Here is a 26,619-nt window from a genome sequence, read left to right as displayed (position 1 = left end):
CTGATAGTTCAGGAGAAGTATATAGAGAGTCAAACCAGTAAATAACAGGGAGCTATGGAACACGAGGAGCAGAAAAGCTGCTCCAGCAAGAGTTAAACTGAGTAATTAAATATGAAAGCAGAACCAATGATGGCCCAAGGCTATTCCTCAGCCATAAATTAATGCATTCTTAAAAGACCAAACCGCATGTCATGTTTAATGTCCCATGGTATGGCCTTAGACAAGAAGTCTGCAAGATATACAAGCCTTCCCTCCTCAACAGAATGTGTACTTACCTCATAATAGGCTGTTTCCTAACTTCTAGGAAGAGAGGATGTTACTGCACACCTCTCCCTTTCACAATATGGCACTGTATTGGCCTGTTAGTGGGGCATCTTTGGTCCTGCCTATTTACCTCTCTCTTGGGGCCTTCTTTCTTGCTGCATCAAGGAGAGTACTTGAGAGGGCTCTTTTGCTTCTCTGGTGCTGCCAGGGAGTCCTACTAGCTCCCATGCTAGTTCTCAACTGCTCCATATTATTCTCAGCAAATCCTTTGTAGAGGTGTTACTTCCTGGGGCCTTGTGGCCTTGAAATGATGCCACTTCCATTTCCAGTCAATTCACATCCAGTTGCTTCAGGAGTGGCTTTGATGGCCTTACCAGGGGAAGGGCAGAAGCACCATGCCACAGCATGGCTTCTGATGTCTTTTAGCGGCATCGGTGAATGCCTTCTGACATTTCAAGCAAGGGACTGCAGGGTACAAATGCTTTGGTTGGTTTGTTGGGGAGGATGTGGATTCAGGTTCTGCATCTCAGAGCCCTTAGACACAGACCTAAGGGTTGCGGGGAGGTTAAATGGCATGTTCCCTTCCCAGGCTGGCTCATAGTGTGCTGTCCCTTCGAGTGTCCTGGAGAGTTTTAGGAGTATAATGCTTCCGAGGCAGATGCTTCCTTAGAGTTACTATCTTTCGGGGTATTTGAGGGCTTAGCCATGTTATTCATTGTAGAAGGTTTAGTTGAGGACAGTACTTTTTAATTTTTTTAATGTAATACTCTAAGAGTCTTTGCTACTGTTGAAGTTGTGTTATCCCACCCCCCACACACCCACACCAATTAAGCTTGAGGAAAAGGTTTGTACAGTATTGTAGCACTGAGAGAAATTAAAAATGTTATAATGCCCAAACTCTGCCTTTAGAAAATCTTTTTTTTTAATGAAATTTTATTGGATGGGTTAACATACAATCAAATTAAAAGCAACTACATTTCTTTTCAGTTCCCATAAGTATATGTTCCCCACCCCCTCCCCTCCCCCTTTTCAATGTTGACTTCCAACAGCACTCCAACCCCCTGTTTTCTGATCATATTTCTACTCTATAATTATTAGTCTGTTACTACTAGTAAAGATCTTAAATATATCTTATCTTATTTAATATACTTCAAAAGACCACAATTGTCCCTTGACATCCCATTTTCTTTCTAAGTACTTTCTCGTTTTCTTCCAATCTTCGAAAAATCCTTTTGGATCTTGATCTCTCAGTTTTCTTGTTAATTTGTCCATTTCAGCCATGTATAACAGTTTTCGTATCCATTCTTCAATTTCAGGTGTTTCTTCTCTCTTCCAGTATTGTGCATATAATATTCTTGCCGCTGTTATCATATAGTACAATAATATCCTATCATTTCTATTAACGTCTTCCAAATGTAGAGATAACAGCAACATTTCTGGATTTTTAACAACATTATACTGGAGTATTAAAGACATCTCGGCACATATTCTAGCCCAAAAGTCTCTAGCCTTGCCACAAGTCCACCACATATGAAATAGAGAACCTTCATCCTCCTTATATTTCCAACACTTGTTAGACAGCTGTTTATTAGCTATGGCTAATTTTTCGGTGTTAAATACCATCTATATAACATTTTATAGCCATTCTCTTTAATACAGGTACATGTTGAAATTTTTAAGGTATTTTTCCACAATTGCTCCCATGCCTCCATCGTTATTTCATTATTACAGTTTATCGCCCACTTTATCATTTGAACCTCTTTCATATCCTTTAAGTCTTTTGCCAAATTTTCATGCATTTTTTGTAACGATTGACTCGGTTCTTTATAGCTTTCTGTGACTTTTTTCCCCAATCCTTCAATCGCTGCGTCTACTGAGGCTTGCCATTCCTTATCAACTTTCCCCCCCTGCCATCGTAGGACTTGGCTTGGTGCCTGCCCACGTATCTGCTCTCCTTCTTAAATCCATTTTGCCTTCTTTTATTTTCTTCTCTTAATATATTTCACTGTCTCTGGTTTCACAATTAAAATTATTTTTTACCTTAATTCCAAAATGTCGGGCGCTATTTCTCTATGGTTACTGGAATCGCTTCTTCCCCCATATAAGATGGTGTGCTTCCTATTCCTCCAGTCTCTGCACCCTCGCGATGTTTCCTTTGTATTGTCGAAGGCTTTCACGGCCGGAGAACGATGACCCCTCCTGAGTAGATACGAATGACCTACATCTTTTCCACACTGTGACACTGAGAGATCTCTGTCTTTTGGTGCTACACCTCTGAAGATGCCAGCCACAGCTGCTGGCGAAACGTCAGGAACTACAATGCCAAGACCACGGCAATACAGCCTGAAAACCCACAACAATGTTTCCTTTGTTTTGCTTCCGGGTCTTCTTTCTTCTTGCTGTTCTTCCTGGTTCCTGTCCTTTCCTGCCTACTCTAGGCACCGAGTTGTCTCTTCCCTCAATCTCGTCCCATCTCGCGCTGCTTCCCCCAGCTCCCTCCTCCTCTTTCGTGCTGGTTATCACTCTTCTAACCGCAAGTATGCATAAACAATATTTCTTATTGCTTTTTTAGTCCTTAAAATCCCGCCAGTATTAAATTTTTTGCTCAATAATTGTTCCTTATTGTTTGCTTTCTTAGATTAAGTCTTTTTGATATTTTTATCTTGGTCTTTTTGCCTCTTTTTTCAGTTAGAAAGTCCGATATCAATCTTTACCTTAAGCTGCTTTTGCGGGTTGTCTGTGCTGTTTCCTTCGCTTATAGATGGTCAAAGATGTTACTGAAGCTTGGTTTCTGACGATCTTATGCCAATGTAATGACTCCAGAGGTACTGCAGAGTTAGTAACTCGCACTTCTCCAAGGGGACCTCAAGGTGGTGGGGAGAATCCTTGATTCAGAACCCCCCCTCCACCGAGATCACACTCTCTCAGGGCCGCGTAGCATTCAGGACCCCCTTCTCCCTGAAGGAGGGTTGGTAGCAGGTGTACAGTCGCCTCGCTTTCCAAAAAACAGTGCCTCGGATAGCCCAGATCTCTAGGCTCCTTTAGATCGCCATTAATCCCAAACCGGAAGTCCGCCTTTAAAAAATCTTGAGGGAGGGTTACCTCAGTTTTAAAAAGGCAATGGCGAACCACCCTGTAACAAAAGTCTGCCAAGAAAACGTCGTAATGTGACGTCCTCACATGGGCCAGTAATGACTTGGTGCTTCCACAGGGTCAGTGAGACAGACTTCTAAACTAATTTTTGTCTACTGTCTTTCCTGAGTGGTGCTAACAATTGTATGGTGGTGCTAACAATTCTTTTTCCCTTTCTATGCAGTATAATCGCATTAATCGACTGAGGCAAGCTGCAGAAATATTTATCCGTCAGATTATTGAAGCAGGTTCCTGGGTTGGAATTGTCACATTCAATAGTGCTGCAACAATTCAGACTGGTCTACAACAGATAATCAGTGACAGTGTGCGTGATTCTCTTATACGTGTTCTGCCTAAGTCAGCTGCTGGAGGAACTAGCATCTGTTCAGGAGTGAAAAAAGGATTTGATGTAAGAAAAAAATTGTCATTATTTTTATTCCTATGTTTCTCTTTGATATTTTATTTTTCCAATTATGTATAATCATTTTGAGTTCCAGATCACATTATTAATTGGTTTGTAAAGCATTTTTTTTCTTTGAGAGGCTTTGACTCTAAAAGGAGACAGACACTCAACCATTAGAAAGGTTGTTCTATTTTGATCAGACATCCAAGCAGTAGCAGATCATGCAGAAATGTGGGCTGTTTATAATGGAAAATGCCACATAGTACGGCTGCAGGGAAATGGTTCTAGGACTGCAAAGGTTGATTGTGTTGTACAGTCAGTGGGTCAGTGTAGTTTTACGGATCCGTGCAAACTGATGAATTCATCTGATTATGCATGTACACTAACTGCCATTGAATCCCAGTCCAACTATCCTTAAGTTAAAAAAATTATGTGAAGAATTATAATAAATTGACCAAAACTGCATGGGTTGAGTGTTGCTCTTCACTAGAGGCAGCATGATCTCTACCATGATACTCAAACATCAACATTCTTCTTACTACCATTACAGCTAGATAACAGGCTGTGGGGGGTGGGGGAGTAGTCACATTTTTCTGGCAACAGGATATTGATCTTTGAGTGGTAAGAAAACATGATTGCCACCAGCAAAAGCAAGGGCTTGAGGAAAGATGTCTGCATCACTCCACAACAGGATGAGAATTGTACACAAAATGTTAGTTACAGCAATGATTTGGAATGGTGTTTCCAGTCCTATTAGGAGGAGGTAAGCATTTAAGCCCTAATTTAAAGTATCTTCTCCCACTGTAAGTCACCTAACATAAGATGAATTATTTAGCCAAGCATTCTCCCACAGTAAATCTTAACTGCAGGAATATTTGTGCATTCCTCCTGGTTTTTAAGATCAGTTGTCACCTCACTCAGCAATGTTTTGCCATCATCTGACCTTTTTCATTTTTAAAACTAGTTCTTTACAAGTGGGAACCTGCAAAGAATTTTCAGGAGCAGCCATCCTATCCCCCCTGCCCTCTCACCCCCACCCCTTCTCTCAATCTCTTCTGTAAGTCTCTCTCTCTCTTGTTCTTCCCTAAATCCTATTGTCACACACAATTGTCCACCACTCGTTTTCTTTCTCCCACCCCCAACACCTAGTGTTATTCTTCCTCTCTCTCTCTCTCTCTCTCTCTCTCTCTCTCTCTCTGCCCCCATGCCTGTTTGTTCCCCCAACCCCTGCTGTCATTCTCTCTCTCTCCCTCCCTCCCCCAATCCTTGTGGTCACACACATTCATGCTCCCTCTCTTTCTCTCTCTGTCTCCCATCCCATCACTCTTTCACACTCTCTCCCTCCTCAGGGCTTACTGTCACATGCTTTCTCTCTTAAAATGCTTCATCCTCTCCTGGCAGCTTCCCTGGAGGGAAAAGCAGCCATTTAACTCTTTCCTTGCTTTTAAAGCCAGGAGAAATGAGCAGTAAGTTACAACACAGCAACCTGGTTACAACTCATTCCTGGCTTTGAAAAAAAAAGTGTGTGCATACCCTTGAAAGAGGAAGGGAAAAGCAGCCATTTAACCCTTTCCTGGCTTTTAAAACCATCAGGGAATAAGCAGCAATTTAAGGAATCGATCCTCGCTTTGGAAAAAAAAAGAGTACATGCGTACCCAGGAGGAAGGAAGCCAATGGAGAAGCAGCCTTATGACCCTTACCTCGATTTACTGATAAAAATGGCAGAAAAGGAGTTCAGAAAGCTGAGGAGGGTGGGAGTGGTTAATCCTACACCGACCCAGGGAAAAGGAGAGGAGAAGAGAAACAGAAGGGGAGTATAGAGTTTGCACTGACATTAATTCGGCCAGACATGACTTGACAGCAGCTTCAAAATAAAATTGCGGTATGTCTGCAGGGAGAAAAATTGGGTATACCGCGGACAAACATCAGTACTGCATCCCATGACTACCTTGCAAGTGTGAAACTCCTGCAAACATGGGAAGCAAAACAGATGCTGAAACAATTTAAAGACCCAGTGTTAAAAGGACCAAATATGAAAGTAGAGAGGTAACCTAATATGTAGTTTCTTTAAATTTAAGAAAACGTTTTACATCCTTTTCAAGAAACTGTCCTCCTCTTACAGGTAGGAAAGATAGTGCAGCATTGGTCCCAACCCAAAACCCTTGCTTCTAGAGGTTCATAAGAATGCTCCCTTTTACCTTAATTCCGAGCACATTCAACAATTTCTGTAGTACTTGTTCTATTGCTCTTAAACTTGAAATACTCTTTTCAATTCAGGTGTTTTTACAGAAATATACAAGTACTGAAGGATGTGAAATTGTGCTGTTAACAGATGGAGAAGATCCAACTATAAATTCTTGCTTTAGTGCTGTTGAAAGTAGTGGGTCAATAATTCATACCATTGCCTTGGGACCAAGTGCTGCAAAAGAACTAGAAATGTTGGCCAATAAGACAGGTAAGTGAATAAGCAGGACATACAAACACTACAAAATTGATTTCTATGCTATGCAGCGTTGATTGGTGCCCCCAGAAGGGAGCACTACAAGTCCCATCCAGCCTGCCAGTACATGCCCTTGACACAGTCCCCTACCTCATTCATCCAAACTGCTCCTACCAGTTCCATTCCCCTCATATCAGCTATGATGGCTTAATTCAACTTCCATGCTCAAAGGCAATATATACCAGATGGTAGTGACAATGGACAGAAGGAGGCTGTGATACAATTGTTCTGTTATTCCATTCAAGGATTAACAAGAATATTAGCTGGACAGTTTGTACTAACAAGAGACCCAGGCACTCTTGTTCCTTGTTCTCTCTCTCAAGGCCATACTTCTCAGAGAATGGGTTTAATTGATTTAAGAGTTGGTGGCAGGGGTGGAGGGAGAAGAAAGGAGAAATGATGAATAATTTCTGGGAAATTCCCAAGATAAGAAGAGTTTATTGCTTGGTGCAGGTCATCTGATTCGTAGGCCCAATTCTATAATTAAATGTACGGGTCAGTCTGATTTTTGGGTGTCCTTCTTGTCTTAGTTATTACTGGGCGGATCTGTGTGCCTGGTTGCTTCTGTTTGTATGCTGACTCATGAGAAGTCTATGCTATGAGCCAAGTACTTGGTGTATGCTCAGGTGTGAAATATTATCTAAGTTCCAGGTGTCTAAAGTGTTATGTAGGAAGTTAGCCTTGTTATTTTCTTGTTTCACTTGCTTGAGACAACTGAAATTTTAACAACTTTGTTATTTTTTTTGTTTAATAAACATTTTTATATTTCTAAAGCAGCGTGGTTATTTGTGAGTAGGACCACCTTGGAACCCAGGAAAGGTTTTCTGGTGGCTTTATCAGGTTTGGGGGAAAGTTGCTCAGGGTTCCAAGTTTTGGAACCAGGAACAATACCCATCACCTTTATTCTTTTGAGAACTTCCAGAAATGTCTAACTAGGTGCTGTTGGGAAAAGAATGTTGGACTAGATAAAACCAGTGGATATCTTTTCAGTTCTTTCAAACTTAGCCACTTGTTCCTTCCATCTCAATATGATTTATATTTAAGCGATAGTTAATACATTATAATCAGAGCAGCTAAAGATATTTATTTTCTGCTATATCCTTTTGATATGCTGACAAGACAATAATTGATTAGCTTGAGAGTACATATCTTGAAGTTGGTTATTTCTTTTGAATTATTTTATATAGAACGTAAAAAGAAAAATTCTATGTAAACAATAGTATTTTATAGTAAAACCATTTGTTCCATGAAATGTAACATGAGAAAATATATTTATTCCACAGTTATTCCAATTATTCAAAAGTAATATCAGATTTTCTTGAAAAATTATTCTTTTCCTTCCAATCCTTTCAGGAGGTTTGAGATTTTCTGCTACTGATAACTTGGATTCCAACAGCCTTATAGAAGCTTTCACTGGAATTTCTTCAAGGGATGGAAATATCTCCCAACAAGCTATTCAGGTCTGAATGTCAAAGATTTAGGAGGAAGAAAGGGTCCACAATATGAATTGAAGTACCATTTTAAATGCAAACTATTCCCACATGGGATGTCTCCAGAGGCAGGTTCTTCAAAATGTTAAAAAATATTCAGATTGCCGAACACAGGAGAGTGTTCTTAGGATTGCAGCCTTATGTTCCCATTTGACAATGACTGCCAATTTGCTATTTTGCTTTCAGTTTCAGCCTCTTGTGGTGACGACTGGTTTCATATGGTCAGAATTTGTTCTAGCTATGTACCTATTATTTGTATTAGACGACTTGCAAATGAAATCAGTTCCACATGTTTTTAATGTGTCATTGAAACATACTAATAAATTGTACCTCCCCCCATAGTGGACTATATATTTGGTGCAGAAGAGGATTGGTCATGGTGTCCACTTTAGGTAGTGAGGAGCATAGCAGTTTATGTGCTGTGTTGTTATGATGGAGCTGCAGTTACTTTTGTCTTTTAAATAGGTCCTTTGACCTATCTTCATGTGTTTAGTTATGAAGGATCCCAGACCAGTGTGGCCATGGAGGTGTGGTGGTGGAGAGTGCCCTCAAGACATAGATGACTTATGGCAATCCCTGGTGGGGTTTTCATGGCAAGAAACTAAAAGAAGTGGTGCGCCATTGCCTGCCTCAGCAACCCTGGTCTTCTTTGAAGGTTTCCCATCCAATTACTAACCAAAGCTGATTTTGCTTAGCTTCCGAGATCTGACATGATCAGCCCCCCCTGACCTATCCATGTAAGGATACTGATTGAGGTACCAGTATCTACGTCTGCCAGATCATTAAGTATTTGTTGCCCACCACAGCTATTCACTGTAAAGAGACCTACTAGGCTGACTATTTTCTAAGAAATGAAATAAATCTTATAAAAGTTGTAAAACTTTTCATGCTATATCATAATTCTTTATTCATTTCCTAAAAGCTTGAAAGTAAAGGTCAGAGCATCAAAAGCATGGAGTGGCTGAATGGTATCATATCCATTGATAAAACTGTGGGAAATGACACTTTCTTCATAGTTACTTGGAATGAAAGTACATATGCACCAGGAATATTCCTGACTGATCCAAAAAGAAAAAAGTATAGTCACACAGACTTTGTAATTGACAGTACCAATCATCATATGGCTCGACTCAAGATTAATGGAACTGCAGAGGTAAAGATGGAGCTTTTTATATTTTTGTGTTTAAAATATTTCTATCCTATATTTCAGGTCATCAAATCTGCAAGCTGGCTTACAACAGCACAAATAAAAACAAACCAAACTGGTTAAAACTACAGCAGTGCAAAGAGCAATAGAATCCAGCCAGTAAAACAAAATCACCAAAGAGCTCCAGGGCCAGAGCAGAAACAGGAACCACTGCAGCCCTGTGAGGGCATTTCAAAAAGCCGTTATCTGGTGCCAAAATGCAAGTAGGGAGGAAGCAAAGCCAACATGCACTGGGAGAACGTTCCATGGTTTCTTTCTATAGCCCTACAGAGATAGTAAGGAATAAATGTGCTTCTTCCTTTGAGAAAATAGGTAGACCTGCCTTGTGGACTGAATGGAATTGCAGTGTTGTCAACAAAGTTCTCTGCAGTCATTCTTCATGGTGCATGTAAAGAAGGGCTAGGCTTGAGCTCCACCCAGCTCGCCTCTGAGATTTCACGAAAGTCATTTACAGCACAATCCTATAACCCTTGACTTCAATAGACTTAGAAGGCTGTAACTCTATTCAGGATGGCATTCGTACCACAATCCTAGATGAAGAATTCTGTAACAGTTCTGACTGTTCATGAATTAGGTTTTAGAAGTATGGAGTTACTATCAAAGCAACTCTCTGGGGTCTCTGACACCTCCCCTGATGCTTATCCTCACCCAGGATGTACCTAAGCTGCTCTTTATGCTAATAATAATTTAGAACATATTGAGAAAGGAAGATTGATTAGGGTTGCTCACAACACTCATAAAATGCTTAGACGGACCTGTATTTCCCAAACATTACTTAGCTAATTCACACACTATAAAGTCCTCATGGCTCCCATGAAGACATTTTATCAGATATATGCCTGGAGAGTCCCATTGAGAACTGAGTTCCCAGAGTGGTAAATCATACAGAGATGCAGGAAGAAATTTAGTAGGATTTGGAGCTTGCAGGGAACTTTATTTCTTTCTCATGGCACAGTGGTGCACCTCACAGCATGAAAGACAGATGAGTGGCTCACTACCTTGCTTTATCTATTACATTTGTATTGCTCCCTTCCTGTAAGAAGTTCAGAGGTTATTCCATTTATGCTCCCAACAGTCTTGTGAGGTAGACTGGCTGAGATAATTTACTCATTACTTGGAAGTTGCTGCTTTTTCTTCTGAGAGATGTTCTGTGTCCCCTCAGTAGCTTCCTGATATGCATAAATACAGTAGATGCAACTTTTCCTGTTTTTGTATCTCTGTGATGAAAAAGTTTCTCTGGCTAAAATTTTGCCTGACCACCTTCAGCCATAAACAGAGCCTTATATATGTGAGTACTTGAGAATGAGAGATAGCAAAGTTGACTTCCATTGAATCCATCTGCTGACAGAATTTGAACACAGGATAAAATTGAATTTCACTGCACAAAGCAAATGTTGAGGTGGCTGCACTTAAGAATTCATCCATGATCCAAGGATGTATTCTATTCCTAACTCAGCTGTGATGCTAAAATTGTAATGATTAAGAAATCTCTTTCAAAATGGGTTTATATGGACCAGTCTCTTAAAGAACATTTTAGTGCAGAGAACTCTTAAAGAGAACCCAGAACATTTCAGAGCAAACAAAGGATTGAACTCTGGATATATACAGAGTATATTACTTGAAACAATCACAAGGGCTGTAGCAAGTGCTTCTGAAGTCATTCAGTTAGTATCTGTTTTGAAATTGCAGTTTACCATTTTTCTAAGCCAGACTCTCATGTAGTAGTTTTAAATGCAGTTCATAATATTTATCTGGATGGACAGATCATCAAAGCAGTCCTGAGGGTCTAGAACACTGTTTCAATTAAAGGGACATCTTATAATTCAACCCTGGTGGCAGTCTTGCAGCATAAGTTCATGCCTGCAACAACAGAAGTCTACCAAATTCAAAGAGCAGCAATCCTTCCTTAGAAGAGTTGACATGGACCAGCCAAGAACAAGATTAGGAAGTGAAGCAGGACCTGCCTTATTCTGTAATTCTGTTCAGAGGATGGTGATCAGGCAGAAACATGGAGATCCCAGGGCTATCAGTTGTAGGCAAGGGAATACCATCGTTGAGTCCTTCTAGTGGAAATCAAGGTTTCATCTCCTAGTTTGTCTTATAGCAAGATCTGGATCCAGTAGCACCTTAAAGACCAACTAGATTTCCAGGGTATGAGCTTTTGAGAGTCAAGGCTCCTTTCATCAGTCTTAGAGACTCTGCTACCCTCTGCTCTTGTGTGTCGAAGGTACTGTCAAGTTGCAGCTTATTGATGGTTGTTGGGGGTTTTCCGGGCTGTATTGCCGTGGTCTTGGCATTGTAGTTCCTGACGTTTCGCCAGCAGCTGTGGCTGGCATCTTCAGAGGTGTAGCACCAAAAGACAGAGATCTCTCAGTGTCACAGTGTGGAAAAGATGTAGGTCATTTGTATCTACTCAGGAGGGGTGGGGTTGAGCTGAGTCATTCTGTAAGAGTTTCCCAGGGTGTGGAATGCTAATGGCGGGAGGCTTCACTGTATCCTGAGGAGGTTCTTTTGCATATGGATTGGTGCTTGATGTGCTAATCTTCTCTGCAGGGCTATTGTCGGGTGTGGAGTGTTTTGTTGGCCTGGTGTTTTTCAGAACTGGAGCCCATGCTCTGTTCATTCTTAAGGTTTCTTCTTTCCTGTTGAAGTTTTGCTTCAACTTCAAGCAAAACTTCAAGCAAAACTTCAACAGGAAAGAAGAAACCTTAAGAATGAACAGAGCATGGGCTCCAGTTCTGAAAAACACCAGGCCAACAAAACACTCCACACCCGACAATAGCCCTGCAGAGAAGATTAGCACATCAAGCACCAATCCATATGCAAAAGAACCTCCTCAGGATACAGTGAAGCCTCCCGCCATTAGCATTCCACACCCTGGGAAACTCTTACAGAATGACTCAGCTCAACCCCACCCCTCCTGAGTAGATACAAATGACCTACATCTTTTCCACACTGTGACACTGAGAGATCTCTGTCTTTTGGTGCTACACCTCTGAAGATGCCAGCCACAGCTGCTGGCGAAACGTCAGGAACTACAATGCCAAGACCACGGCAATACAGCCCGGAAAACCCCCAACAACCATCGTTCTCCGGCCGTGAAAGCCTTCGACAATACATTGCAGCTTATTATTTACGGTAACCGCATCAGGCAAGGTTCCCAAACCTTTTTGAGCCTGCAGGCATTTTTGGAACCCTGTGACAGTGTGGTGGGCACAGCGATAAAATGGCTGCCACAAAATGGCTGATGCAAGAGACGGAGCGAGCTACAAAGTGGCTGCTACAGCTTACCTTCAGTCACATAGTGAAGATCCTTGTGCTGTGGAAGCTGCTTCTACCAAAGCGATGTTTTTAAAAATCTGCATAGCCAATCAAATCTCCAATGGACAATCAAAAGCCATGCTTAGCAAAAGCCCCACCGACTTTCTAAAAACACTTGGTGGGTGCCACATTGGGGACCCCTGCCATAAGGGGTCCAAGATAAGAGATGTTCAGGATGGTTTGCCACTGCCTGCCTCTGACCCTGGACTTCCTTGATGGTCTCTCATCCAAGGACTAATCAGGGCTGATCCTGCTTAGCTTTATGAGACCTGATAAGAGTGGGCTAGCCTGGGCTATCCAGGTCAAGGCTCTGAAACTCGTTGTGCCTTTTTAAAACTCATCACTGCATTCCTGTTAAACATAGTAAGCAAAGAAAACTAAGCTGAATTTATAAAAATAATGTCTTAAAGACTGAATATGAGATTGTGAAATTTTGATTTGCAGGTTGGAGATTGGGCTTACCAAATTCTCAATACACACACAGCACCTCAAGTCATATCAATGACAGTCACCACTCGAGCGGCATCTCTAACTGAGCCCCCAGTGACTGTGAAGTCATATTTGAATAAAGATACTAATAACTACCCTAATCCAATGATCATTTATGCAGAAGTGAGTCAAGGTTTTTTGCCTGTTACTGGTGCAAATGTCACAGCCACGGTTGAACCAGCATCTGGAGCTGCTGTTGAGCTAGAATTATATGACACTGGTTCAGGTAAGCACACTTTGAAATATTCATTATATCATACACTTTAACTTGTTGCTTTAGGCATTCTTCATTGTTTATAGTATGCCATGTTTTTAAGATTTTTTTTGTTTGCACTGTCTTCTAATTTTGTGATCCTAATCCTGTAGCATGGTTTTTGGAACGTCTTATGTTCTCTGACTGAATTGTTTTTATTATTTTGTAATCTGCCTTGAGAAAGGTGGGCTATAAATGAAGTAAATAAATATGAAGCTGCTTTATACTGAGTATTGATTAGCTGCATGCTAATGTGCCAACAAACATAATGTTTGGGCAGGTTAATGGCGTGGGCAGCCTCCCAGCTCTCTGTGCCATTCACCTGCCCGGCTGAGGGGGTGGCCAGCTTGCCCCCGCGCTCCCTGTCCTGTTGGGCGAGTGGCATGGAGGGCTGGGAGGCCGCCTCAGGCAGCCAGGCAGGCAAGTGGCGCAGGCGGCTTCTCAGCCACCGGTGCTGCCGCTGCTCCGCTGGCGGCACACTGCCCTGTGTGATGTCACAAAGTGACATCATCACATAGCGCTGGGAGCGACCACGTGCTGTGCACACGTGCAAGGGCAACTGGAATTGGGTTGTCCCAGGTGCCGGGAACCCAAGATCCAGCCCTGGTTTAGAATGCTATCTCTACTCTTTCCTATCCAAAATGTAGTTCCTTGCAATAAAGGACTATTATTTCCTTATTAAGAATAAAGCAGGCTTTGTGTAAGCAAGCTTATTCCCCAACAGCACACATGTCCATGCTTAGCTGCACTCACTAGGATACTCTGTCTTCATTGAGGAGCAAGCCTGGAACCCTGAAGGAACTGATAACTATGTTAGGGAACTACTTTGCAGCAAACTCTACTGACCATTTCAGTGACTTGTCCACTCCAGCTCAAAGCTCACCCTAATCAGACCCTGATGGCTGAAGAAATGCCTGAAAAGGTCACCATGTTAGAAGCATGTATGCTCCCCAGCAACATTTGACAAATGTTACAAGTTCTGGGCCTAACAGGCTGCTACAGCAGATTTATTCCCCATTTTTTCCTTGCAGGCTGTGCTCTTGTATGATTATTACCTACAGAAAGGACAACTCAACCCTGCAGCCATCTCATTACCTTTCAGGCCATGTGTTCTGCCTACAGAACTCTGATTGTGATAGGCCTGATTGTGATTCAGGGTTGGGGCAAAGACCAGGAGTTTCCAATGTTGTTCTTAAGTCGCAAATTTCAGCACCAAGAAACATGTTGTGTCATGGTCAAGAAGGAAGCCCCCACAGTGGAGGCTCTCCCATATCACTGGACAAATAACCTGCTCATGCTGGTAGTCAACCATATTTCTCTACAGTAGATGTGTCACATGAAGGTGGCATTTCTCCCTTTTGCCTCTAGATTCACTGTACAACACTAACCTGGCACCTGAACTCAGACTTCATGTCCTGGTTCTTTGAAATCTCTGATGTCACAACCATGCCATTGCCAAGGATGTGTGTCCTGAGATGAAAAGTCTACCCCAGTACTCACAAGGGGCACAAACATGCTGCCATCTGGCCTGGCTGCATTGGTCCCTTCCCACCACTGGATGTGGTGTATGTCTGACTTGGTGGGCCGAACAAGTTTGTCCAGATCTGCTGTATCAAATATCAGCGGATGCACATAGTAATACATTAATGTATATGAATAGATTAGCTTGTTATCCATTGTAGGACCACCCAGAAATGAAAAAATGTAGGTGATATGAACTTATTCTATTTTTGTTTTTTAAATAACCAGCAGTAAGACTTTTGATTTAGATATTAATTCTTAATATTTACTGTACCAAGGTGCTGATATTCGTAAGAATGATGGAATCTACTCAAGATATTTCATATCTTTCAATGGAAATGGAAGATACAACATAAAAGTACGTGTCCAAGGGAAAGATAAGACTGTCAGGCGTGTCCGGAGATATAGTCAAGCTCTATATGTACCAGGATATGTAGAAAATGGTAAGAATTCATTGTAAAATAACATTGTTGTCCATGTAAAATCTAAATACAGTTATTTTATCTTAAGGATACTCAAAGAATGAAATGCATATCTTTATGGAGACATAAACTCATTAGTTAAATTGCCATAGTTTCACCAAAGTTATAGGAGGATAGTTTGAAACCATGAGTATTACAGAGTATGAAACAGTGTGTGGTGGTGATTTGGTGAGAAGGACATATGTGATTAGACCTGCACATCACAGCTGCATGTAATAGCGCCACAAGGTCTATGTCTTGATATGTGTGTGTATGTGTGAATGTGAAAATGGTTCTCATTTGTCTATACAGAGGACATGCTATATATTAGGATCTACCAGAAATTTCTACAAGCGGAAGGGATTTTCATCCATAGAGCATGAACTTCTCACATCCACCTCTCACTGTGCCCCCAAATCCTCTGAAATGCTGCTCCTGATGGACAGTGGACTTCTAGGAACAGCTTGAGGGGGGACAGAAAAACTGGCAAACATGTTTCCTCTGCCCACAAAAATCCTCTGTGGGATCCAAACCATGGTTTGTGGAGTGGTGATTTTAATGCATTTTAGTAATAATGAGAAGAAGACCAAGATGAATCATGAAAAAACAACAGAGGTAGTACTAGATAACATGCACATTAAAAATGCACAATCATACAAATGCATGATAGGCTGCATGATTATACAAAAAAGCAATTTGGAGTGAAAGGTGGTCACACGAACCAAATGTTGATCAGGAAGACCAAATGGGAACAGTTATAAAGGAAAAGTGAGAGAGAGAGAGAGAGAGAGAGAGAGAGAGAGAGAGAGGAGTGAACTGTACTGAAAAAGAAGCATAGTGGAGGCTTACATCCTCCTCCACCTGAGACCTTCTTTCAAGGAGTTGCTGAATCCACACAGGACCAGGAACCCCCTGCCCAGCCTTGTGAGAGGCCTAGGCTCTGTGAAAGCTTGAAAGAGAACGGGGCTGAGCCATCAGCCAACAAATCCATTCATTCTTCCATTCTTCATTTGGTGGAAGACCAGCATACAAAGAGGATTTGAAAATAGAAGTGATGGCTAATGAACAAAGGGATAAAGCTGGAGCATAAAGAGAACTCAAGGAATGGAGTAGTGTACTTTTTATTAGCACCAGCTGAGACTGCAATCCTAAAGACACTTTCCTGGGAGTTAACTGCACTGAATAATATGGGAGTTACTCTTGTGTGAACCTACTTAGGATGGCTCCCTAAAATACTATACAATAATGGGAACAAGTTTTTCAGCAGGCTGGATGTTTTCAGGGTCTGTTGGAATAGCACAGAAGTTTTTTTTTTAAATGTAGCTTTTGTACAATAAAGGCCAGGAAGTGTTCACAGATTAATTAGATTATATGGTAATAGATAAAAGACAGATTTCAAGATGTAGAAGCTCTTAAAACTAAGGGGGAAGTGAAGTCTCACCCTTGAATTAAAAAAGAGAGATAGGAAAAATAGCATGAAGACATTGAAAATATAAAAGAGAAGTTTAAGTTTAATCTGGCCAAGGTGAACAGGTATACAAAAGAGAGAAACGAATCCAGCAACAGGAGAAAAAGCTAGATGAATAAAAGAATTCACAACAGATACGAAGACTAAAAAGAAGCACGAAGACCAAGCAGATGAATCCTGCAATAATTGATTTTAGAAATTATGAGGCAAGACACACATTTTTTACAGTCATTAAAGATAGGATAACGTTTAGTTACTATAAAAAATAAAATTAGCAAGCTTTAGGAGAAGTAGCAATCTGAAGGAAAGAAATGGCATGATCACAGATGATGCTAAGACTACAGATTTGCTGAATCATCTGGAGATAGAAAAAGAGAAAAAATTACAGAAAGCAAGTAATTCAGCTTCCTGAATAATAATTTTGAATTGACGACGTCGACTGTATACAAATAGCTGTCAAGCAGCTATAAACACAGTGAAGAACTAGAGTGAGAAATGAAACAGAGAGATGCCATTGGTATTGTTTTTATAAAATACAGAGCTAGTGATTAGAGTGCTGGATTGGCAAAGGTTACAAATCCTCAATTTGCCATGGAGCTTGCTGGGTGATCTTGGCCAGTCACACTCTGTCAGTCTGATCTGCCTCCCTGTGTTGTGTCAAGGATAAAATGCAGGAGGGAACAATATTGTTCACTGCCCATAGCTCCTTGGAGGAATGGCAAGATTAAGAAAAGCATAACTCAGTAAATTAAAATCATATTGTAATAGGGTTGCCAACCCCAAGTTGGAGAATTCCTGGCAATTTGGAGGTGCAGCCTGAGGATGTGAGGGTTTAGGATGGGTAAAGATTTCTGCAGCCATAGAGTCCACCCTCCAAAGCAGCCATTTCCTCCAGGGGAACTGATCTCTGTAGCCTGGAGATCAGGTGTAATTCTGGAAGAACTCCAGCCTCCATCACATAGATACATTTATTAAAATTTATTGATATTGACTGTGTACTCCGGGAAGGGGGGTGTTTTCCCAACTGGAGGTTGGCAACACTGCATGAGGAGCTGAGAAAGTCAAGGGAAAGGGAAAGAGTTGTAGATTAAAAAGGGAAACAATTAGTATTTTTGTGTTATCTTCAGAGGATTCGTGAGCAAAACCAAATAAATATAATAGGCTATCAAAGTATGGAGACGTTTTATAGAGTGACAGGTTTTTAAACTATGTTTCTTTTTGGCCTTTTTTGATAGGTGTAATAAAAATGAACACACCAAGACCTGAAGTTAGTGAGGATGAAATCCAACCAGACCTAGGAAATTTCAGCAGAATTGCATCAGGAGGTTCTTTTGTACTGTCAGGAGCTCCTTCAAGTAGTTCAAGTCCTCCAGATCTCTTTCCACCCTGTAAAATCACTGACCTAGAAGCACAGTTAGAAGATGATGAATTCCTTTTGTCATGGACAGCTCCTGGGAATGACTACGATACTGGAAAAGGTATGAAATTTTGCTTTGAACAGCGGGCTCTGATGAGTTGCCAGAACCATCCCTAATGGGCTGTGGGACCTGTGAGACAAATCAATCTACGCAGTCTCCTTCTTCCCCATTCCTTTGTGTTTCCCCCCCACCCCCTGGAATCCAGTAAAGAAGGCAGATGTGGCCATCCTGACACCTGGCAATGACACTGCATTGGATTGACCAGTTTTATTCCTAGTGGAAAAGTTAGGAGGCTGTCCTTTTTGACCACCAAAAACATGCTAGGGATCCTGAAACCTACAGCCGTGTGGGACACAGCCTGTAGCAAGGAGGGGAGTTGGATGATATTGCATGAAAAAGCTGATAGGCTCCAAACCATTGTAATACTGTGATCGCCCCCCTCCTAGTACCGGCTTCTCCTGTTATTCCCACCACTTTCCCCCCAGCTGGCTGTAGCCTGCCTGTCAGACAGCTGTCACACCCACATTCCTCTCTTAGCTGTTCCTCCATAAGCCCGTCCACTATTGGACTCTGGTAAAGGCAGGGGTTACAGGAAAGTATTGCACCTGACATTGTGACATCAAAACACAGGGTTGCCCAAACGGAAAGACCTTGAACAATAACCCCAATTTGCCCTATCCTGGTAATTGCATGGTTTTTATCATTGCTTCTATGCAGACACATATTCAGACAGTGCACATGCAGGCCAGCTGTGGAAAAGATTTCTAGAGCTTTCTAAAAAGCTAGGAGCACCCCTCCTCTCCTTGGTGCTTTCCCACTGAAACCATGACATGAGTGGGAGGAGGAGTGCTACCCCTTCAGTTTGCTTTTTGCTGTTGCAGAGACAGGATCTCTGTGTTCTCTGTTTTTCCTTACCCCATTTGCAAGGCTTTTCTCTTTAGTTTTTAAATCATCAATTGTCATTATAGTTAGGATCAATACTCCATTTAAAAAAGAAAATCATGTTTTTATCTTTGTTGTTATAGAGCAAAAAGGCCTCTTTGGGATTCTGCTGACTGACTTTAAAAGAACACTAATAAATGTCTATTCTCTGTGCATTATCTGCCTGTGGGATCACATTGTAGAGCTGCCTGCTCTTTCTGTCACCAGTTTACCCCAAAGGCATGATATGAAGTTGTGAAAGGTTTGGGCTGCAGGCAAGCCTCACTAAAGACTCCTCCCTCTCTGGGGAATACCTTGGCTCCAAGGTTAGAATCTGGAGGCTCTTAGGGCCAAACTACAAGTGACGAATGACACAGGTTGGACACTTGTCAGCTTCCCTCAAGTTTTGATGGGAAATGTAGGCATCCTAGTCTTGCAGCTTGGCTCTCCGACTGCTGTCCAATGGACTTTTCAACTGTCACTTGTCCAACATTCCGCCAAGCTGCCTACATTTCCCATCAAAACTTGAGGGAAGCTGACAAGTGTCCAACCTGTGTCATTTGTAGTTTGGCCCTCTGATTCAGAGCCACTCCTTTTCAAAGGCTTTGACTGTGTGATTGAAGATACTCTGCCTCCTCCTTGGGCTGCTTCAGTGGAGAGTCCTGGAGGCAGGGTCTAATAGAGCCTTGCAATTTACAGCAGCTGTCTGTGAAAGACACCAGCCTAGCATAGGACACAGCACTGCCATAGCTTGACTCTAAGGTTGGAACCTTATTCTGAGCCACCTACTAATATGCAGTTCATAGGCTGACAAACAAACAGGTCAGCCTCGGTTCTACCTTTGTGTCCCTGTGTTTGCTCCAGTTACCTTAAAGGACAGGTGGCACCAAAGGTCTTGTTTCAGAATGGAGGCATGATTTGCTATTGCCACCTCTGGGGAACTTGCAGCCATTCTGAAGTGCAGACCTGAGCAGTATACCCCTTTTCTTGGTTCCATGGCAGTCTTCGGAACCATTGAGGATCCGATGTCTTGGGGCTCCTTGGCTGTTTTTATTTTTCCAGCAGTAGAGATAAACGTGCACCTCTAATATCAAGCATTTTGAAGACAGCTTTCCTGTCAGTTCTGTGTAAGTTTCTGCAAACTGCCCACACTTCTTTCTTCCTTCCAGGGAATGACACTGGCTCTCCCCAGAGTTCTCAGCCTTGGTGCTGCTTCTGGGGGACAGTTCTTATTTTGACTGAATTCAGCCTGTCTCTGGAGTCATTCTTATACTACATCATTTACTATGAGAGCCAGTGTGATAGAGTGTCAAACTGGAGCTAGGATCTGGGAGATCCAGCTTCAAATGCCCAATTTCCTAGAGTTTTGCTGGGTGACCTTGAGCACCTTGTACTCTCTCAACTTGTCCTTCCTTGCAGGGTTGTTGTAAGGATGTGGGGAACTTTGTAAGCCATTGTGGGGCCCCATTAGAGGAGAAAGGTGGGTGGTAAATAATAAACTCCACACACAATTTTTCTATGTTCTACTTGAAAAGGGTTTCCCACGGGAGAATGTTCTTGGCAAGGACGCTGTTGCTAAACTGGTGATCATCTCTGTTGTTGATGATGGCCTGCAGATTAAATGGCACTTCATCTCTAATTCAACCCCAGTGGACTGTGAGGGAGATATACTGTTAGCATGGCGGGACAGGTGGAATTTCCCCTGCTGTATTTCCCTGTAAACATTATAATCCTTTTACCCCATTCCTTGAGGAGGGAGAATGACACACTTCTTTAACTCCATTCTGGAGACTAAAAGAACATTGGTCAGAATGTTATAATTGAGTCCATTCAGCATCTCCATGGATAGGTTGTCTCTGTGTGTAATAAAGCAAAGGTCCACTTGCACTTTAAAGTTTAAGAGTATTCAGGGCTTTTTTTCTGGGAAAAGAGGTGGTGGAACTCAGTGGGTTGCCAACACAGGGGGCAACTCCTGGTGGGAGGTGGTGCCCCTGGAACCACATGTGCGCTCGCAAAGTGCACGCATGCTCCCAGGGCCAATGACACCACTTAGGGTCAGCTAGAACAAGGGGGGAGTTTTTAAAAGTTTAAATCGCCCTCGGTGAAAATGGTCACATGGCTGGTGGCCCTGCCCCGATCTCCATACAGAGGGGCGTTTAGATTGCCCTCCACGCCGCTCTCTGTCTGGAGATCAGGGGACAGGGCCACCAGCCATGTGACCATTTTCAAGAGGTTCCGGAACTCCGTTCCACCGCGTTCCAGCTGAAAAAAAGCCCCGAGAGTATTTATTTTAATATGAACTTCTGTATGTCCCAGCTCACTTCTTCAGATATCTCTATGTATCACAGCCTCGGACTGTTTAGCTGATCCATAGCTTCAGCTGCTGGTTTTTACAAGCATCCATGGCTGGGATTAGCACACCTGCTTAGGATTTGGGGGGCACAGGTTACTTTTACCCTAGAAAAATATGAATTCTCTGGTTCAATGTTAAATCCTTAGAAGCCACCTCTTCTATTCCTCCTTCAATAACCTGATGTTTCAAGGTTAGCGCAGATGGTGTGAGGTTATATCTGTGGCATCTCCAACTAAAAAGTCTCCTGTAACAGACTTGTAAAAGATCCCTTGTACCCATTTGTCTACTCCTTTTAAGTGATTACTCTACAACAGTATTTAAATGCTGCGATCAGCTGCCTTATTCTCCACTCACAGTTTTCCTGTGATTATTGTTTCATATCTGTGACTGTTGTGGACTCAGGCCCAACATCTTCCCCATCTCTTCTCCAAGGGGAGGTTGTCTTCTTTTCATGAAGGGAACTATTCAGGTTGTTACTCCTTCTGAGATTCCCCTGAAGAGAATGGGCATTATTTTGAGTGTTCCTTTCTTGTTGGGGGGTGCGGGAGGGAGAGCCTTTTCCATTCACTAGATGGATGTAAATGTCACTCTCAGCCTCTAAGATCTAATACGAGGCTTGGTCAAAATTATGTACATCAAAATGTTCTTGATGATTCTTGTCAGACTTGATTCAGATACAGATATGCACTTAAGAAACCCTGAGCATCTAATTAGCTTTCCTAAAGCAAATCATTTAACCCCTGGCCAGAGGTACACCATAGATAATGTTTTAGGTTTGTTACTGGGTATTGTACAATACAATTATGGAATTGTATTCTCCACCCCCCTTCAATGTTGAAGCCTTTTCTTGCATCATTCCAAGCAGGGGTATAACCCTTTGCTAATTTTTTGCTGCTTGTATTTCCCTGGTGCTTCCTTTATAACTGGGATTTTAGTATGCAACACTTCCTTTTATGGAATGGGCACTTTGTGGGTTCTATGGTCCCCCATTCATGAAAATTCACGACGTTATGGTGTCCAATGCTGTGGCCTGTATTCCCTGCCAAGGGTTGCCTTTAGATTTCTCATTTCTCACAATGCTATCTTTGTGTTATTGTTCCTGACTACTTACAACAGAGGCAAGTCTTACTTACCTTTGATGTGAGTTTTCTTGGTTGTTTTGTCAACTAAGTACCAAATGCTACTGTATATTGGTCATTCAGGCTCCAAGAAACATCTGTCAGCATCCCCATACAACCCATTCTCATGGGTTGGTGTTGCCAAGTAGGCCCCCTCCCCTGCTTTAAGGCCTGCCATGAACTATGTTAAAGTTTCCTGCGTTGCTGTTCCATTGCTGCACAAAGATTGCCTGGCACGTGTGTGCTCTGATACACGTGTCAGTTTCCTGCCTGCGTGCCAATTACCCTGCTGCTGTAATAGACTGTGTAGTTTACTGACTCCATGTTTGGATAACTGCACAAAGGACTCTCTTTCTGGGCAGCCCTGCCCTGACCTGTATCTGGAATTCCCAGTGTGTGTTTGGACTCTGTTACAAGTGTGCCCCGTGCCTGCATTGCCATCTGCCACGGACCGTGCCTGTTCCCTGCTTTGGACTGTGTTTTAAAGTGTTGTTCCCCCTGCCTCCATGGAAGCCTGCCTCATATGGGCCCAAGCCGCTGCTAGCAGCCGGGCGCCTGCCGGGGAAACTTCCAGTGAGCCTGGCTAGGCGCTCCCTGGTCAGTTCCCGCCTGGAGCCTCCCGCGGGTCGGTCGCCGAGCTTGCCCTCGCTACCGGGCAGCCTGCTATCCAGCCCCAGCTATGCCCAGCTGGCATCCATGTTCTTAGGCAGCCAGAAGACCCTGGGAAGAAGACTGCTTTGGGAAGCCATTTCGGCGAAGCGGGCACACCACGTCCGCAGCGAGAGTACCTCGCCCCGCTCTGCATATCTTAGGAGCCGCCCCGGAGAAGAACTAAGTGCCGACCATCCCAAGCACTTAGAGAATGCATCTCAAAGAGACCTCCGCATTCCAGAAGCTGATGACATCAGGACAAGCCCTGTCCGCTGGAACATCCTTTCAGCCCACTTGGATTTCCCCCTCCCTCTTTTGTCCCCTCTTCCTGAGGTGTCACTTATCACAATCTGATTACCAAAGTGGCCCATCCAAGCCATTCAGTAGCCCATTAGACCCTTTGTTTTAATCTGTGAGAACCACCAAGTACAGCACCAGCCCCAGGGTACGTTTTGGGGTATTTAAGCCGGCCTCTCAGACCGCATGGTGCGCGTGCCATCCTATCCAGACTTCCTTGCTGTCCGTCTGTGGTTCCAGTGCTGGCATTGGACCACCACCCTCGCTGCTGTGTCTCTGCTTCGCTCCAGGATAAGTGAGTATTCCCCCTATCATCGTTGGGAACCAGCTAATGCGAACGTCTCTGTATTTCCTACTCTGCATTTCCTAGATCTTGTATGTTCCTTGTATGATTGTGCAAGTTAGGCTTACGCCACACTGAATACACGTGTTTGGAACTTATTTGTTGTCTGCCTCTTTTTCACTAGAGTGTCTGGGATCGGGACCTCCGTATACATAGGTTATGATCCGCGCTTAATATTAAGTTACAGACTGCTATAGCTAATTCCCCATTATAATAAAGAGCAGTTCTGGTAACAGTGGCACATGCTATCACACTTCGTCTTGGATGCATGAATGTTCAATGTCCTTAACTTGTCTCAGCTGTCTCTTACAGGGCCCTGTTTTTCTCAGCCACATTCCTGCATGATATTTTGTCTGAGTCATTTGTACAGCAACCTCTACTCCTTTATAAACACCTCTGGGTGAATGTCAGTATGGGACAGTAAGAAACTGACCTCCATGGTCTCTTACTTTGAGAGTTTCACACCTGTCTTCTTCAGTAAGTGAGCTTGCTAGTATCCCAATGGGAGACCGTACAGAAACCACAATGATGAAAACAGGGTTGCACATACCTGTAACTGTTGTTCATCGAGTAGTCTTCTGTGCAAGCTCACATCCCTGCCCCTTGGCCTCTGTGAACACTCTGGAACCTTAGTTTCTTGGGGTCTTTGGTGGTAACATGAAGAGAACTAAAGAAGTAGTACCCCTTCTCCCACTCATGTCACAGTTTTGGTGGAAAAGCACTCTTAGTCTGCTAGAAAGTCTGCACATGCATAGTCTCAATCTGTGTGTGCCTCCACAGAAGACTACTGAATGGACAATACTTACTGATAAGTGCAACCCTGTTTTGTTATTCAAAGTTATATGAGTTGGAGCTTTGTTGATTGATCAGATAAATGTGTTCTCTTTTCTGCATTAGGAAAAATAGCCAAAAATCATTTTTATTTACAGCAACATTCTCTCTCTGCAACATCCTGAGATACTATTATTCTATTTTTGAGAAAGGAGGGTTTTCCCTTTCAATTAGCCCACCTTTGCTGGTCTCTTACTGGACTATGCAACTGCAGGGATTATTGGACATGTTCCAGTGCATATTTTTAAAGTTTTTATATGGGATAGCAGTATATACCAAGAAGTCTGGTTCACATACATGTGAACCAAGTATGCCCTCGACCATGCCATAGGATCCTTTGCAGGATGCAGGGATTTCATTGACTATATGTACATTCAATCAAATATAGGAAATATTCTCAGAGGGCAGAACGTTTGAAACTCATTGAATGCGGCTGTTATTTGATTATTATCGTTTGGTCCATGACTTGAAATATAAGTTTCTAATACCTATATGCCCTTTATTTTTTATTTTACAGCAGAAAGATATGAAATAAAAATGAGTGAAAATCCCTTGGAATTAAGAAATGCCACCTTTCCTTTGGCCATTTCTGTGAACACATCTGGTCTGACAACTGATTTTGCTGGAGTTAAACAAACCTTTCAATTTAAGCCTGAAAACTTCACAAAAGTAAATGGCACCGCTATCTACTTTGCAATCCGAGGCATTGATGACAGTAATAATGTTGGCGAAGCATCCAATATAGCAAGAACAGTTGTACTTGTTTCCACATTTCCTACTTCTCTCCCTACTACAGCTGAAAATTACACTACGGCCTCTCTTGCTTCTTCCAATAAAGAAAACAAGAACAGCATCATAAATACAACTACGATTATAGTGATCATAGTATGTGCTTCTGTAGTTATTATTTGTGCTATTGTAAGTATAACAATTTGTATTTTACGAAAACGGAAAAACAGAAATCCTGCTACAGGAATGTAGTAACTTGACTTCTAAGAGAAATACTGTGCAGTATCTTGGCATCCACGTGCAGAAGACACACCAAGTTTTTTCACAGTCCCCTCTATTGCTGCAGCTCTCTCCAGTTCCTGGAAAGATCACTCCTGGGGATGCAGGATCCATGCAGAGAAACATCTGTGAGGCTTGATAGGCTGGAGTGAAGAGGCACAAGGGAATGAATATCCTGCCTCCACCTCCTGCTCTTTGTGAGCTTTGCTTGTGGAAAAGGAAGGAAAAGTGATTTCAGCTCCTTGACTTACTTCACTCCAGCCTTTTCACCCCAAATGGCTGTTCCTACATGTGTCCTTCGACCCTGTCATTGATCCAGAGGTTAGAAAAAGATGTAGCAGCAGAGAGGAATGCAGAACTACATCTTTTGCCCACAGATTGGTAAGACACTGCCAACTAAATTATATAATAAATTTCTAACTGAAGACGTAAAGAGAAATGTATAATCTGTGTTATTTTATATACTTTAATCCCATCTTTTCCTAAAATGGGGACAGGTTTCATTTCCTGGTTTTCCTGGTTTCAGAGACTTTAAATAGTAAAACTGATGTAGACAGATTTCTCCCTCCTATGGCAGACATCCGAGTCCCTCCCTCCTCATGCTGTTCCTTTTGGGGGGTGTCTCCTGTCCTCTAGGAGCAACACTGGCTCCAATCCTGCAAATACTTGATCATATGGTATCACACAGTTCTAAATAAAGAATTGATATGCTCACTGCATGTTCAGAAATCATGTCTTGCTTTCAAGTTCTTTCTAGAAAGTCTGCATATCACTCATGCAAGAACAAGACCTTCTATCTGGCATTACTGCTAGGGATATGTACAGAAATTTGGTCTGAATTAACCCCTTTTGGCCATTAATATTGTTTTTCAGGTTATTTAATACTGTTTTCATGTTCAGTGTCATTGTATCTGGCTGCCATTTATGTTAGTTTATCAGGGAGCACATTCTTACCTATAACTATTTAGTTTCCTAGCACCTGGGGATGAACTTTTCAGAAACTGTACCTCTAAGCTATGCTAACCCTGTAATCTTTTGATCAATCAGCACCAAAGGGCTTGACCAGCCATTTGGATTTTTATCAGAGACCTTCCCTTGCAGATTTCTTGATTGATCAATATCAAGCTGCCTAGCCGACCATTTGGGTGAGTGTGAATGTGAGGGTGCTTC

At 42.4% G+C, this 26,619-nt stretch overlaps 1 protein-coding gene across 2 annotated transcripts in view; it reads left to right on the top strand.

Moving 5' to 3' along the window:
- The window catches only part of LOC129331405 (calcium-activated chloride channel regulator 1-like), a 59,795-nt gene extending 33,641 nt beyond the window's left edge, over positions 1–26,154 (top strand). For both annotated transcript variants that reach the window (XM_054981945.1, XM_054981946.1), the window contains 8 exons: positions 3,581–3,805; positions 6,077–6,254; positions 7,653–7,759; positions 8,712–8,942; positions 12,762–13,032; positions 14,859–15,023; positions 17,745–17,987; positions 24,959–26,154. In XM_054981945.1, the coding sequence (XP_054837920.1) occupies positions 3,581–3,805; positions 6,077–6,254; positions 7,653–7,759; positions 8,712–8,942; positions 12,762–13,032; positions 14,859–15,023; positions 17,745–17,987; positions 24,959–25,422 (1,884 nt within the window). In that variant the 3' untranslated portion in view covers positions 25,423–26,154. The remainder of the gene's footprint in view (positions 1–3,580; positions 3,806–6,076; positions 6,255–7,652; positions 7,760–8,711; positions 8,943–12,761; positions 13,033–14,858; positions 15,024–17,744; positions 17,988–24,958) is intronic.
- Positions 26,155–26,619: the final 465 nt, after the last annotated feature.

Source organism: Eublepharis macularius, chromosome 5 (genome assembly GCF_028583425.1).
Source record: "Eublepharis macularius isolate TG4126 chromosome 5, MPM_Emac_v1.0, whole genome shotgun sequence".
Classification (NCBI taxonomy): Eukaryota; Metazoa; Chordata; class Lepidosauria; order Squamata; family Eublepharidae; genus Eublepharis; species Eublepharis macularius.
This window is presented reverse-complemented; position numbering and strand designations above follow the sequence as displayed.